General features: G+C 42.2%; 1 protein-coding gene across 1 annotated transcript in view; it reads right to left on the bottom strand.

The window, feature by feature from the left end:
• The window catches only part of SNAPC4 (small nuclear RNA activating complex polypeptide 4), a 109901-nt gene that overhangs the window by 46916 nt on the left and 47043 nt on the right, over nt 1–15942 (bottom strand). The window contains exon 18 of the mRNA XM_060250661.1: nt 521–591. Coding sequence (XP_060106644.1) covers nt 521–591 — 71 coding nt within the window. The remainder of the gene's footprint in view (nt 1–520; nt 592–15942) is intronic.

The following is a 15942-nucleotide window of genomic DNA, read 5'->3' as shown; positions in this document are numbered from 1 at the left end:
GCGAGGCGGTGGGACAGTAGCTGGTGGTGGATTGCATTAAATGCAGCTAACAGGTCTAACAACAGCAGCACTGCCAAGCTACCCCGATCCAGATGTCTCAAGAGATCATCCATGAGGGCGACCAGTACTGTCTCTGTCTCATGGTCCAGCCAGAAGCTGGACAGAAACAGGTCCAATAGAGAGGCTTCATCCAAAAACCTCTGAAATTGTACTGCCATTGCCCTCTCAATAACTTTACCCAAAAAGGGCAAGTTTGACACTGGCAAGTTTGACACCTCTTCCCATACATGCTCCAGAGAGCACTACGTTTGGAGTCCCAAAACCTCAAGACCCCCCCGACTGAAAGAAGCTCACCTGTCTACCACCAGAGCCAAGGATGGTTTTTTGAGTACCAGCTGCATGAAGAACTTGCCCGTTTGTCCACTGAGCTAACACAGCAATATTATAGCTAAAGCAGCATGTTTCCAAGATTAACTGTGGAGAAGGGGGGAAAGTATGAAAATGTAGCAAAGTCACTTACTTGAATGAAAAGCGTGAACAAGGGAGTACTTTTGAGACTGGCTGTCTGCAGGTGCTTGAAGATGAATTCCGCTACAATTCCACCAAAGAAAGACAAATACGTTTAACCAAAATATGCTGGACAATCTATTAAGTTGATGCAGCTTTACTGATTCTTGTTCCTTGTACAAGACTGCACCTTCCATCACATGGACTTCATGTGGCTCAAAGCACAACACTCTTTACTTGAGAAAAGCTGATCCTACAAAGAGTGCCTTTATTACTCTGTTGGAACAGACATAAGAAACAGGTTGCGAAAAGGCTGAGCTGACTGAAGCTGCACTGAGAGAACGAGGCTAAAGAAGCAGCACAGCTGGATCTTGCTCAGGCACTCTCTGCCATCTTTTGTCAGGAAAGCAAGATCTAGTGTTCTGGTGAGGAAAGGCAGGAATGAGTGTGAAATGTACTGTAAGTTGCTCAGTCAATCTAACTGACCAGGCTGGGATGTACAGAAGGCAGTCTCATGGTGGATCCAGATCTGCCCCCCCCCCCACCAGAGGCAGCAGTGCTTCCATAAGGGAGAGAGAAAATGCTCCTTACGCTTCTTTAAAAGCATCATAGGAAGCTGTGCATGCCCAACAAACTTTCTCAAGCTCTTTCAAGAGTCCTTCCCTTCACATGAGCTTGGAAACTGGAACACGTCTTGACTTGCCACAATGTTTTTTAAAGAGGCCCAGGAAATCAAAAAGGGGCAATGCAGAATATCTCTGCCAGATGGATCTGGGTGAACAGGCAATGGGTGAGACAAGAGTTTGCAACCACCCTAAATTCTCCTTACAGAGCTGGCCCTGTAAATTCCACACTTAAGCCTGCAGGCTGCAGCTGAACACTTTTAGCCAATTGGGTTCTTATTATTCTAATCTGCATGAATATGTGAGAGAGCCTCCAATGAGAGACATTCTGGTGCCTGCCCCTGACCTATCATCACATTCTCTGGGTAAACTTGGGCCATTCACTCCAGAACTGTGCAGACCTCCTAGGAGAAAGGGAGAAAAAAGGAATAACAAACAAGTAAATAAAAAAACAGGTTGCTTACCTATAACTGATGATCTTCCAGTGGTCATCTGTGCAGACACACACATGGGTCTTGCCGCAGGCAACAAATCCATACTTCGGAGTCTCCAATAGCTCGCCTAGAGCGTTTTTTGGCGCACTCTCCCGCTCGCCCTGGGGAGCAGGCATCGACTGCGCATACCTGGAGTGAGCAGGAGGCACACCTCCCACTCAGTTTCTTCAAGCCGCTACTGACAATCTACATAGGTAAAAACCAGAGCAGAAAAAGTCAGAAGAGGGGTAGGCTGGGTGGGCGTGTGTGACTGCACAGATGACCACTCGAAGATCATCAGTTACAGGTAAGCAACCTGTTTATCTTCATTGTGCCCTCTGTGCAGTCCCACACATGGGTAACTAGCAAGCTGAAAGTCAAGAAGGAAGGTAGGTGCTGGCAAGAAAAAAGTTATTTTCATACTTATAATGTATGCGTGCACTCACCTGAGGTGATTTCAGTGGAAGATGGACCTGAGGACTGCTTGGCCGAAGGAGGCATCCCGTCTGGCATGAACATCCAAAGCATAGTGGGAGATGAACTTGGATAGCAAGGACCATGATACAGCAGAGCAAACGTCCTCTAAGGAGACGCCCTCCAGAAAGACCGAGGAGGTTGAGACTGCTCTAGAGTGAGCTTTTAGACCCTCAGGTAAAGGTTGCTTAGCAACTTCGTAGCACAACCGGATTGAAATGGTTACCCACTTAGAGCGTCACTGGGTAGAAATTTTGCACCCTCTTTGAGGATTGCCGTAGGCCACAAACAAGTTAGGGTCCTTATGGAAAGGTTGTGTATGAAAGAGGTAAAGACAAAGCTCTCCTGACGTCGAGGGTGTTTAGAGCTCTTTGTCCAGAGTCCTTAGGATCAGGAAAAAACGTGGGCAACAAAGAAGAAGTTGAAAGATGAAATTTTGATACAACCTTGGGTAAGAAAGCAGGATTCGCTCTCAGGACCACCTTGTTTCTATGAAAAACTGTAAGGTGGGTCAGAGTGGAATGCACACAAGTCACTGGCCCGCTTGCCAGAAGTGAGCGCAACCAACAGGGCAGTCTTCTAAGAAAGAAGATTGAGATCCACAGTAGCCAAGGGTTCAAACGGGGGTTTCATAAGTTGTGCAAGAACTAACAACAAACTCCAAACTGGCACAATTGGTTTGATAGGAGGGTGAAGGTGTAACATGCCCCTGAGGAATGATTTGGACAGTCTATGAGAGAAAACAGTCTGACCCTCAATAGGCTTATGGAAAGCTGAGATGGCTGAAAGGTGAACCTTCAGGGAGGAATAGCTGAGACCCAAAACCTGTAGAGACAGAAGGTACTCTAGGATCAAAGGGAGAGGTACAGACTTTGGATCAAGTTGTTGAGAAGACGCAAAAGAGCAGAAACGCTTCCACTTGCATTGGTATGAGTGCCTGGTAGGTTTTCTGGTATTTAGGATAACTTCTGCGAGCCTTGGTGGTAAAATCATGGCCGAATTCTCCATGCTGTAAGCCTCAGGATCTGGGGATTGTGGTGCCATACCTGGCTGTGATTCTGGGTGAGGTCGTCTGCCAAGGGAAGGCGGTGGTAGGTGTGATTCGACATCTGAAGGAGTCTTGTGAACCACGGTTGCCGTGGCCACCATGGCGCTATCAGTATGCAATCTGTACCGTCCAGACTGATCTTGAGTAGAGATCGAGTAATTAGAGAAGTTGGGGGGGAAAGGAAATGAAGTGGACCCCTCCAAATGTGAAGGAAAGCATCGTTGCCTCTCCTGGTGTAAAAGAGAAGGCATTTTGAATTGTCCTTCGTAGCAAAGACATCGATCCGTGGAAGCCCGAAGCATGCAAAAATGCAATGCAGGTAGAGTGGATTGAGGGACCATTCGTGGTCGTCTATGCGAATCCTGTTGAGGGAGTCAGCCAACACATTCTCTATCCCTGGCAGATGAATGGCAGTCAGGTAGATGTTGTTTTTGATGCACCACTCCCAAAGGGCTATGGCTATGCGGCTCCCGCCCTGCTTGTTCACATAAAAAACTGTGGCCATGTTGTCAGTTGTAATCTGAACATGTCGGTTGGTTACAGACGGGAGAAAGGACTGAAGAGCCCTGTGAACAGCAATAAGTTCTAGGCAGTTTATATGCATAGCCTCTCGGGCGCAGTCCACAGACTGCTGAAAGTCTTGTCCTCTAAGTGGACTCCCCATCCCCACTTGGAGGCATCTGTAGTCAAGATGACAGAAGGAGGAAGGACAAAATGCATTCCGCAGAGTAGATTGTTTGGTACTGTTCACCAGAAAAGGGAGAGTTGAACTTTCTGAGGTACAGTAAGAACGGTATTCAGAGGTTGTATGTGTGGGTGGAAGGCACGAATGACCCAAAGCTGGAGTGGCCGCATACGCAGTCTTGCAAAATGAAGAACGGAGGTTGTTGCGGCCATGAGGCCCAGAAGTCGTTGAATGATGATTGCAGGTTGTGTTGGAGCAAGTATGACCTCCTGGGCCAAAGACAGAATGGTTTGGGCGCGATCCGTGGGAAGAGGGGAGGGGAGGTGCAAAAATGAGCACCTATGTTGGGGTGATCCTGTGTTGGGGTGAGGTGAGACTTGGCAGCATTCACACACAGGCCCAAGGAGGCGAGAAAAGAGAGGGTTGTTCTGAGATTCCTTGCCAGTTGATGTGCTGTAGGGGCAATTAGGAACCAGTCGTCTATATACGGGAACACAGGAATGTTGCGAAGCAGGGTAGCTGCCACCACTGCCATGCATTTTGTGAACACCTTCGGGGCAGTGGAGAGCCCGAATGGAAGGGCTCGATACTGGAAATGATGTTGTCCCATGGCAAAGTGTAGATATTTGCGGTGCTGAGGTCTGATGGTTACATGGAAATAGGCATCCTGGAGATCCAGGGAGGCCATCCATGAATCCTGCGGAATTAAAGGTAGGATGGATTGAACGGAGATCATTCTGAATTTCTTGTAGACTATCCACTTGTTTAGTCTCCTGAAATACAGAATGGGTCTTCTGCCCCCGTCCCTTTTGGGAACTAGGAAGTATCGTGAGAAGCCTGTCCCTTGATGGTGATGAGGAACAGGTTCTATCGCATTTTTTTGGAGCAAGTCCACAATCTCTTGTTTGAGATGAGGGGATTGCGGGGTAAGAATGATATGGTGATGGCGAGGTGGCAAAACGAACTCTATGGCGTAACCTAGGCGAATTATGGTGAGCACCCAAGAGTCCGTGGTGATCGAGCTCCAAGTCGGATAGAACGGGAAGAGTTGGGTCTGATAAAGAGGATCAAGCTGTCGGGGAGGGCACAGAGAGAAGTCAGAGACTGCTTGGCTGCCTGGGTAGACTTCTTGGTCTGCTGAGAGCGTGGCTTCTGGTGGGAAGGTTGTTTTTGTTGAGGAGTTTTCCACTTACAGAAGAGTTTTCCGCTTACTCGGTTTGTTTAGGGGAGCGTTGACGCCTCTGAAAAGATGGTCTCCAAGGTCTAGGCCTATTGAACTGTTGTGAGGCTGGTTGAGAGACCCCAAGGTGCAATTGGGACTTCCGGGGTTGGAAAATGGCGAGCTGAGTTGCTTTCCCTAATGGGGGCAGGCTGGCACTTCTGTTCAGGGTAGTAAAAGGCAAATTAATGCCTTCTGCCTACATTTCTCAGCTAGAGAATTGTCCAAGATATGCACAGATACTTTGAGGAGACTTACCTTGGCTGAAAGGGAGTCCCGGGGGGGGGGGGGGAGGCTGAGGCTTTGAGGGATCTCCGAAGAGAAGTTGCATATTCATCATCTGCAGAAGTTTCCAGAGTCATCAATTTGGCATAAGCTCAGCAGGATCCAAACCTTCTCTTACAATTTTAAACATCTAATCTGCAAAACACTAATGTTGATTTGGATAAACTACAGAAAAAAGGTACTATTTGCTATCTCTTCATTCCGGGACTAATTAAAGTTAAACAAAACAAAAGTAAAAGGTGGGAGTTGGAAATACCGAAAGCCTGAAAGGAGAAGATAAGGGGCTAAATTTGAACTTTGTAAACTTAAAAGACAGTGTTAAAAGAAGAAAGGAATTTATTGTTTAGTCTATCTGTGGTTGAGGAGGCAGCACCATCATCACAGACTTGCAGTTCTCACAGTCAACACAGGAAATACGTCAGATATCGTGAGATTTCCCTACCAATGAAACGAGATTTGAAGGCAAGAAAAGCAGGAAGTATTGGAGGAAGAAGAAGGAAGTCAACGAAGCAAACAGCCTACTCTAGGATTATAATACCAGAGAGAAATATCAGTGGCCATTGTTGTTGGGAGGACTAAGTTTTAACATTGTTTTTAAAGTGATTGGGACATTAAAAATTGGTGGAGTTAACAGATTTGGTAATTAAAAAATTACTACTGTTGGATAGTAGATAAGATTTGAACTGGTAAAAGGGAAAAAAGGAAAAATTTTTAAAGTGAAGCAAAAGTTGTGACTGCCATTTTGGGAGAAATAAAAACTTTAAACATTAATATCTGAGCCTGAGAGGCTCAGAGGACAGCGAAATAGGGTGCATTGGAAAGGGCAAGCTTCACTTTATCAAACTTGATGGTTCAAATTTAATTTGGTGAGATTAAAATTTTTGATTTCTTTTATATGTCAGACCCGAAACAAACTCGTGCTAGGTCTGCTTCAATAGAGAAAATGCAAGCCCAATTAGATGCAATGGAAGCTAGGATAATGAAGGGGGTAAAAGAAATGATAATTGCCTCTAAAAAAGAAATAAGAAAGGATATTGAGGACTCAAAGAAAGAATTAAAAAAAGAAATAGAGAATCTCAGAAATGACACTGTGGTAATAAAGAAAGTACAAGAAGTGAAAGAGAGAGTGAAAACACATGACTCCACCTTGTTAAAATTACAAGAAAAAGTGACAATTCATGACTGCAAACTGATGGAAACTCAGATCCTGAAGATGAAGAATCAAACTTGAACGAATGCATAATAAAAATGCAGAATTTTGGGGGGAAGATCCTGAAGGGAATGGAAATATGTATGACTATATGTATAGAGTAAATTCACTCTATGCAAAAAAGAATAATCTGCCAAGAGATGTGTGTCACTATTATATGTAAAGAGACAGCTTATAGCATGTGCTGCAGAACAGAAAGTAGATCCAGAGGCTTAGATGATCTACATGACAGCAGGTGGCTGGCTGCCAGAAGTATTGCATCAGCCAGCAGAGTCAGCATGACACAGCAAGTTGCTGATTGGCTGTCCAATGTATAAATGTACAGAGTAACTGTGGTGATTGTGGGTTAATGGAGTTGGAGTGCAGCGGAGCATATTGTCAGTCAGGAGAGTGAGTGGTGTTGTAAATAAATGTATATAGTGGTTTTACAGCTACTGTGTACAGCCTTCATTCTTGCGTCGCTAAGAGTCACCCTCTTGGTCTCTAAGCGCATCGACAGGGTTATGGGCCCAGCACGCTTCCGCTGCGCCTAGAAGGCCTGAGAGGTGGTAAAGAAAGGACGCTGACTTGCTCCAGAGGCTGCCGAGGAAGTGAGACCAGCAGTGGCTGAAAGGAGTCTGAGCAGAATGGCTACAGGAGGAGCTACAGTGCTGGTGGAGAAGCTCACCACTACCAACTACAACACCTGGTCGCTGAGGTTAGAGCATTTCCTGAAGAGAGAGGGGCTTTGGGACTGTGTGTCAGCTCCTCCAGCTAATCCCACGCCGGCAGAGGCCGTTCAGGATCAAAAAGCTCTAGCCACCATCATTCTAAGTGTTTCAGACGACCAGCTGGTGCATGTCCGTGGGCACCAGGCAGCAAAGGAGGCTTGGGAAGCTCTCGAGGCTGTGTATGTACAGAAGTCAGCAGGCTCGCTGATATCCCTATGGAGGAGGCTCTACAGGAAACGTATGCTGGCCGGGGAGTCGATGAGGGACCACCTCGACAGTATGTCTAATTGTTCCCAAGAGCTAGAAGCAAGAGGGATAGCGGTGGCTGAGGAAGATAAGGTGTACATCATATTGAGCTCTCTGGACGAGAGATATGACATGCTGGTGATAGCATTTGAAGGGCAGGATGCCGACAAGCTAACTTTGCCTTATGTGACCGGCAAACTCCTGGCAGAAGAGCAGAGGCAGCTGGAAAGCAAGAGAGAGCAGACTCGACCCAAAGATGAAGATAAGCCAAGGTCTGTGGGGGCTGGTTCCAGCTGGCAAGCCAAGGAGGAAGAGAAAGCCCTGCAAGTGCGGAGGAGACGCTGCTATCTGTGTAATCAACTCGGACATTTGCAAAGGTTTTGTCCTCAGCAGCAGCAGAAGAAGAGCCGGCAGCAGTCTTCAAGGACACCCCAGGTGACTCTGGTAAGGACTGGTCCGGGACTGCAGAGTCTGCCCTGGGTTGTAGATTCTGGGGCCACCCAGATATTTTGCTGCCGTGAAGAGGAGCTGCAAGACTGCAGGCCAGCTGAGCAGAAAACTGTGAGCTTAGCTGATGGGAGACAAGCTAGCGTGCTTTGCCAAGGCACGGTCTATTTTCCTGGACTTAATCACAGGTTTGAGAATGTGCTATGTGTGCCAGAGTTAGAAACTAACTTGTTAAGTGTCTCCGTCCTGGCAAGAGCTGGGTTTACCGTAATATTTGATAAGCAGGGCTGTGCAATTTTGAAGCAGGGTAAACAGCTGGCTAAAGGCACTCTAAGAGCCAATGTGTATGAGCTTATGCAAAATGTGGGGAAGGCACAGACTGTGTGGAATAGACAGCCACACAGCAGGTGCATTCATAGGCTGCATAGAAGGCTGGGTCACGCCAGCTACAACACAATAAATAAAACTCTGGAGATATTGGAAGGAGTGAAAGTAGATAAATGTAATGCCTTCCTAGATTGCAATGTTTGTAAGGAAGCCATCGACCAGAAGGAGTGAACGAGTGTCGGAGAGACCGCTCCAATTAATACATGCTGACCTGGTGGGGCCGTATGCACCCAGTGTTTCTAAAAACAGGTTTGGGTTGATTCTGGTCGATGACCACAGCAGGTTTGCGTGGGGGTATGCTATTAAGCATAAGAGTGATGTCTGTGCAACCTTCAAGTACTCGGCAAGAAGGGTACAGAAACAGTTAAATGCCAAAATTGCCTCAATTCAAACTGACCAGGGGGGTGAGTTCCTGAACAAAGAGTTTGCCAACTATTTGAGGCAAGAGGGCATAGAGCATAGAGTCGCCAATGTTCCTCTCCATGGGAGAACGGGATTGTGGAACGGAGAGGGGGAGTACTTCAGGGTATCTGCCATGCGTTACTAGAAGATAGTGGTCTAAGGCAGGCATACTGGGGTGAAGCCTTGAAAGCGTCCTGTTATATTTCTAATCGTTTGTGGACGGAGGCTATAAATGATATACCCTACAGGGTCCTGTATGGGAGAAAGCCATCCCTGGATCACCTCAGAATATTTGGTTCAAAGGCTTGGGTCAACATCCCTCTGGATAAGAGGAGGAAGGGAGGTCCCAAAAGCAAAAAACTTGTGTTTGTGGGGTACCAAAATGGCATGAAGTCCTGGAGGTTTGTGGACAGTAATGACTTGATTAAACTGAGTAGGTCTGCCTCGTTTTGCGAGGATGAAAATTGGTCTAAAATTCATGCTAATGAAATGCCTAAGGAAACTAGGCTGCAACTGTCTCTGACAAGTGAGGAGGGGCAAAAGCCAAAGAGCAAGCAGGCTCACTCACTGAAGCAGGAGGAGGACAGTGCGAGCAGTTCTGATAGCAGTAAACAGCAGGAGACTTCTGAGGCTGTAAAAAGGGAGCCGGCTGAAGTCAGAGTCTCGGCAAGAGAAAATAAAGTTGTGCCGCCCAAAAGATATGGTTTTGAGGCTGATGTAAATTATCTGGGCAATGGAGATAGTTTGCCTAATTAACAGCCCAGAAGCTGTGTAAGTGCACCAGAGGTACATGTGGATACTTCTTTCACTAGGGAGGAGGGAGGTTATACCTATGTATATGATGACCACCCTAAAACATATCCCAGTGTGCTGGAGCTGTTGGACGAGATGTCTCTTGGAGAGCAAGGAGACACATAGGCAAAAGCCTGGAAGGAGAGGCTGTAAGCAATAACTGAATTAAAAAGGGTGCAATGTACAAATGAATAAAGTGCTGGAATGCAAAGCAATGCTGTAACATTAAACAAACTTACTGTTTCAAGATGTGTGATAAGCTCTAACTAAACTATGATTGTAAAACTGAAGCTAAAATGTAACAATTTCCAAAAATGAAACAATGTTAAGCTATGTGTAAAAAAGGCTGAAATCTGTAAAAATGTGAATTGGAAAAGAAAATGTGCATTTACACCACACTACACGGTACTGTTTCCAACAGGTCTGGGAAACAAGCCAAGCATAAGATAAGAGATGTGCTCAGTCTGGGCAGAGAGCCAACTGAGGAGATATGGTCAGTCTGGGCAGAGTGCCAACTGATAAGAATGTGCTTGCAGGTTAATTGGCAAGCAGAGCAAAATGTGTGTGAGTTCAGGAGAATGGAGATACTGAACTGTAACCAATGTATATATGGGAATGTATGTAATCAATGTATTGATGGTAAAATGATCAATATGTATAAGCAATGTTGTAATGTATGGATGACAGCACTAACTATAACCTGAGGAGGGGTGTCACTATTATATGTAAAGAGACAGCTTATAGCATGTGCTGCAGAACAGAAAGTAGATCCAGAGGCTTAGATGATCTACATGACAGCAGGTGGCTGGCTGCCAGAAGTATTGCATCAGCCAGCAGAGTCAGCATGACACAGCAAGTTGCTGATTGGCTGTCCAATGTATAAATGTACAGAGTAACTGTGGTGATTGTGGGTTAATGGAGTTGGAGTGCAGCGGAGCATATTGTCAGTCAGGAGAGTGAGTGGTGTTGTAAATAAATGTATATAGTGGTTTTACAGCTACTATGTACAGCCTTCATTCTTGCGTCGCTAAGAATCACCCTCTTGGTCTCTAAGTGCATCGACAATGTGGTTGTAAGATTTATGACAAAAAAAATGGTGGGAAAAATCAGGAATAAAAACTTTGAAAAGTCATTGACAGTGGGAGGCAGTAGAGTAAGAATTATGAAAGAACTGCTAAGACAAGTGTTAACTGACAGAAAGGCATATAAAAGATTGACAGAAAAACTACTGATAATGGAATTAAGTATAGATGGATAATACCTGAAGGTTTGAGCTTTGAACTTCAAGGGAAAAGGATTACAATCACAAATACACAGGAACTGCATAGATTTTATGAAGAAAATAAAGAATTTGCACCATGATGGATTACAAATTGATATCTTGGAATGTAAATGGACTAAATTCACCACAAAAAAGAAAGGCAACGTTTCATTGGATAAAAAAACAAAATTGTAATATAGTATGTTTGCAAGAAGTGCATATTAGACAAAAGGATTATAAATTTTTATAGAATAAATAATTGGGACTAGAATTTTTTACATTGGCTGAACAGAAGAAGAGAGGAGTAGTCTTTTATATTAAACAAGAATTAGACCCGACATTGGTATTTAAAGATAAGGATGGAAGATATATAGCAGTAGAAATTACTTTGAATGCCAACAAAACGTTGTTGTTGGGACTTTATGCTCCAAATGGTGCTAAAGACATTTTCTTTAAAAATATTACACAACATCTTGATGAAGTGACCTATGAACAAATTTTATTGATGGGGGACTTTAACAGAACAATTCAGAATACGATAGATAGATCTGGGAAGAAAAAAAATGATAAAGAAAGGAAATTGCCAAAGTCTTTTTTTGAATTGGTCAAACAGGAGAGTTTGGAAGATATATGGAGGAAGTTTAATCCTGAAGTACGGGACTATACCTTTTTTTCAGCTAGACATAGCTCTTTCTCTAGAATTGACATGTTGTGGGGTATTAAAGATCTGGTGCTTATACCAAAGAAAATAGAGATATTACCTAAAATAGGAGCTGATCATAACCCAATAATGTGGATTACAAAACTGTCAAAAAAGTCAAGAAGATGGAGATTAAATGAAGATTTACTACAAAATAAATAAATAGTGACATCTCTAGAAAATGAAACCAAAGTGTACTTCCAAGTAAATGACAGAAAGGATATAGAATTTCAGATGGTTTGGGATGCCTACAAGGCAGTAATGAGAAGATTAATAATAACATTGAATAATAAAGGCCAGAGAGCAAAAGATAAACAGATGTTGGAAATTCAAAATGAAAAGAAAAAAGGTGAATTAAGAAAAAGGCCATAAAAAAAGAAAATTATAAGGGAGATTACAATATTGCAAGCACAAATGAGACATCTGTTAAATAAAGAATTGGAATGGAATTTGAAAAAATTAAAACAAATCTTTCGAGGGAGCGAATAAACCTGAAAATCATTGGGCCTGGCAATTGAAGAAAAAGAGAGAAAGTAAAATTATTAATAAAATTGTGGCTGATGGAAGAGAGATGGTAGATCAAGAAGGAATAAAGAGAGAATTTTAAAAATATTTTGCTAAACTATTTAAAGGGGTTAAAGCAAAGAAGGAAAAGATGGACGCGTATTTGCAGAAGATTAAAATAGCACCCTTAACTGATTATATGGAAAAAGTTTTGAATGATCCAATTGAAAAAAACAGAAATTGAAGTAGCGATTAATGCAATGAAAACTGGAAAGGCTCCTGGACCAGATGGATTTACGGCAAAAATGTTTAAAGAATTAATACCAAAACTTCAAAAATTAATGAATGTCATAAGAATAAATGGGAAAATACCGAATACATGGAAGGAAGCAGTAATTTCGTTAATTCCAAAGGAAGATAGAGACGTCACTAACGTAAAGAACTATAGACCAATCTCATTATTAAACAATGATTATACACAAGAATCTTAGCAGAACGGCTTAAACAATATCGAATAAATTTTATAAAGGAAGACCAAGCGGGTTTTCTCTCTAAAAGGCAAATAAGAGACAATATTAGAACTGTTGTAAATATTGTAGAATACTATGAAAGACATCCAGAGAAGGAAGTTGCATTATTCTTTGCGGACGCAAAGAAAGCTTTTGATAATTTGAATTGGGACTTTATGTTTGCAGTAATGGAGAAAATAAAGTTGGGGGAAAACTTTATAAGAATGATAAAAGCAATTTATACTGAACGTGCAAGGTTATGCATAAATGCAGATCTTAGAGAAGAAATGATAATCAACAAAGGTACAAGGCAAGGTTGTCTGCTTTCACCATTATTGTTTATAATGACTCTTGAAATCTTATTGATGCAAATACAAGATGATGAAGAAATTGAAGGAACGAGAATTAAAGGATTTTCCTATAAATATAGAGCATTTGCAGATGATATGTTTATAAATGAAAATCCTATGCAAGTAACACCTTTGTTGTTAGCCAAAATACAAGATTTTGGAGAATTGGCAGGACTTTATGTTAATAAAGAAAAGTCAAAATTTTTGTGTAAAAATATGCAAAAGAAATTAACATTAAATTAAAAGAAAAGAAAAGAAAAATAAACAAAAGAAATTGCAGAGATTAACAGGATGTGAAGTTACCCCTAAAGTAAAATATTTGGGCGTGGAAATAACAATGAAGAATATTGATTTGTTTAAAAACAATTATGAAAAGTTATGGCGTAAAATGGACGAAGATATAATAAAATGGAACAAGCTTAATTTGTCACTGCTTGGTAGAATAGCTGCAATTAAGATGAACATTTTGCCGAGAATAATGTATTTGTTTCAAATTATTCCCATTGTGAAAGACAGTAAACAATTTAACAAATGGCAAAGAAAGATTTCAGAATTTGTATGGGCCGGGAAAAAACCAAGGATTAAAATGAACGTTTTAACAGATGCTGAAGAAAGAGGAGGATTTCAACTACCAGATTTAAGATTATATCATGAAGCAGTTTGTATAGTGTGGATAAAAGATTGGGTGACACTGTTGAATAAAAAACTTTTAACGTTGGAAGGTCATGGAAATAAATTCGGCTGGCACATATGGAAAGAAAAAGTTGGATGGTTTTTTTTCTCACCATTATATAAGAAATAATCTACTAAATGTTTGGATGAAGTATAAGAAATATGGTGATGAGAGAAAACCACTATGGATAGTGCCAGCAGAAGTAATAAGAATAACAGCTGAGACAGGAGAGGAAAAAGGGATGTCATATAATCAATTATTAAAAATACAAAGCGGTAAAATAGAATTGAAAACTGCTGAAGAATTGAATAATAAGTATGATTGGTTTCAAATGCAACAAATAAAAAGTTTGGTGGAAAACTAATTGATGTTAAAACTGATGGAATAAGACGAGAACAAACAGAAATGGAAAAAGTTCTGATTGGAGATAATGAAAAATTAATTTCGAAAATCTATAAGTTACTTTTAAAATGGTCTACGGAAGATGAAGTAGTGAAATCTCAAATGATTAAGTGGGCAATTAATGTAAATAAAGACATACAGATGGACACATGGGAATATCTGTGGAAGAACTCTATGAAACTCTCAACATGTCAGAGTATTAAAGAAAACTGTTTTAAGATGATGTACAGATGGTATATGACTCCTAAAAAGTTGGCAAAGATGAACAATAAGATGCCAGATAGATGTTGGAAATGTAAAAAACATGAAGGTTCTTTCTACCATTTGTGGTGGACTTGTGAAAGAGCGAAAAAGTACTGGCAGATGATTCAACAAGAGATTTCTAAGATCTTGGGATACGAATTTAACAAAGTTGCAGAGACTTTTCTGTTGGGATTACAAATGGAAAAATTTTCAATTTTTAATTTGGTACTTGCTCTCAGCTGCTAGAGCATTGTATGCGCAGTTGTGGAAGCAAGAAAAAATACCAGAGAAATGGGATTGGATTGTAAAAGTTATGACATGGAGTGAAATGGACAAGTTAACACGGACCTTAAGAGACTATGATTTAGAAGTATTTAAGATGGAGTGGAAAAAGTTCAGAAGATACGTAGAAAAAGAGTGGAAAATAAAAGGACATTGGACAATTTTTGATAATGACTAAGTACAAGAGGGAGGAGGATATTAATTTTGGTTCTTATTGATTAAGGGTACCTTTAATATTAAGATTTTAAGTATATAACACCAGCGGGGGTCAAGTAACAGGGGGAGGGGTGGGTAGAAAGTAATATATGGGATAGATTAAAAAAAAAAGTAATTATTAATGAAGTAAGAAATTGAAATTTATTACCATATGTTACTAATAAAATTGTTTGAAACAGCAGGGTCAGTACTTGGATGGGAGACCACCAAGGAAGACCTTGCAGAGACCGGCAATGGCAAAAAAAAAAAAAAAGAGAGAGACCCCCAAGGCGCTTCCGCCCTGTTGCGGCAGTCATCTACAGAAGTGAGGACCTCATCGGTAGAGGCGTGAAAGAGGCCAAGGCCATCAAAGGGAAGATCTTCAATTTTGTTTGATGTCCGGTTGCAGATTTGTGGATCTGAGCCAAGCGTGCCGACGCAGTGCCACGGAAGATGCGAAAACCCTAGATGAACAAGAAACAGTATGCCTGATAGAATTTATTTGCTGTTTGGAAACTCTTGAGAGCTCAGAGACTAAGTTGGATGCGACCCTTTGAGAAGTATTGGGAAGAGAAGGGATGGAGACGTAAATTGGTTGGCAAGATTGAAAGTATAGGCAGAGAAATAAGCCAGGTAATTGTTCACCTTTGAATTAGTAGAAGCAAGATTACAGATTTTGCAAGCTAGGGTGTCCAATTTCCGGCACTTATGATCAGGAGGTGTAGGGTGTCTAGAGGGTTTGGCTTTAGTTGCGAAGTGTACGATGATGGAATTTGGAGCTGGATGTGAGGCTAAAAATTTGGATTCTGGAGCATGTACCCTGTACAGGGAATCAAAGTGTTTCAAGGTAGGTGGAACGGAAGCAAGTTTGTCCCAAGCCTCATGAAGTCCTTCCAAATGCACTGGTAGCATAGGTAGGAGTGACCCCGATGGGAAATCCGCTTGAAGCAGATCATGGACCTCATCTGAAACCTTGGGTGAATTTGATGGGAGAGTCACGTTCAAAGCCTCAGCCAGCGGTGATCAGATTAAGGTAGGCTTTTGAACCGTCAGATGGAGAGAGGAGGGTTGGGTGAGTAGTATCAGATTCAGGAGAACCAGGTGGATTTTCGGAGTCAGAGGAACCAGAACTGTTCTTGTCGGATTCGGATTCCTCTGGCTCGGGCAGAGGAGCTACAGGTTTGGTAGGTGCAGAGGGGTCTTCAGAAGGGAGAGATTTATAACGAGCTGGCACAGCGGTTGAAGTCGTGGTTGGTACCGAAGACATAGTGGCGCAAACTGGGGCATCATGGACTGGAGGCATATGAGACTCACG

The sequence above is a fragment of the Heteronotia binoei genome, chromosome 12, assembly GCF_032191835.1.
Source record: "Heteronotia binoei isolate CCM8104 ecotype False Entrance Well chromosome 12, APGP_CSIRO_Hbin_v1, whole genome shotgun sequence".
Lineage (NCBI taxonomy): Eukaryota > Metazoa > Chordata > Lepidosauria > Squamata > Gekkonidae > Heteronotia > Heteronotia binoei.
Note: the sequence above shows the minus strand (reverse complement) of the source record. Positions and strands in the feature narration are given on the sequence as shown.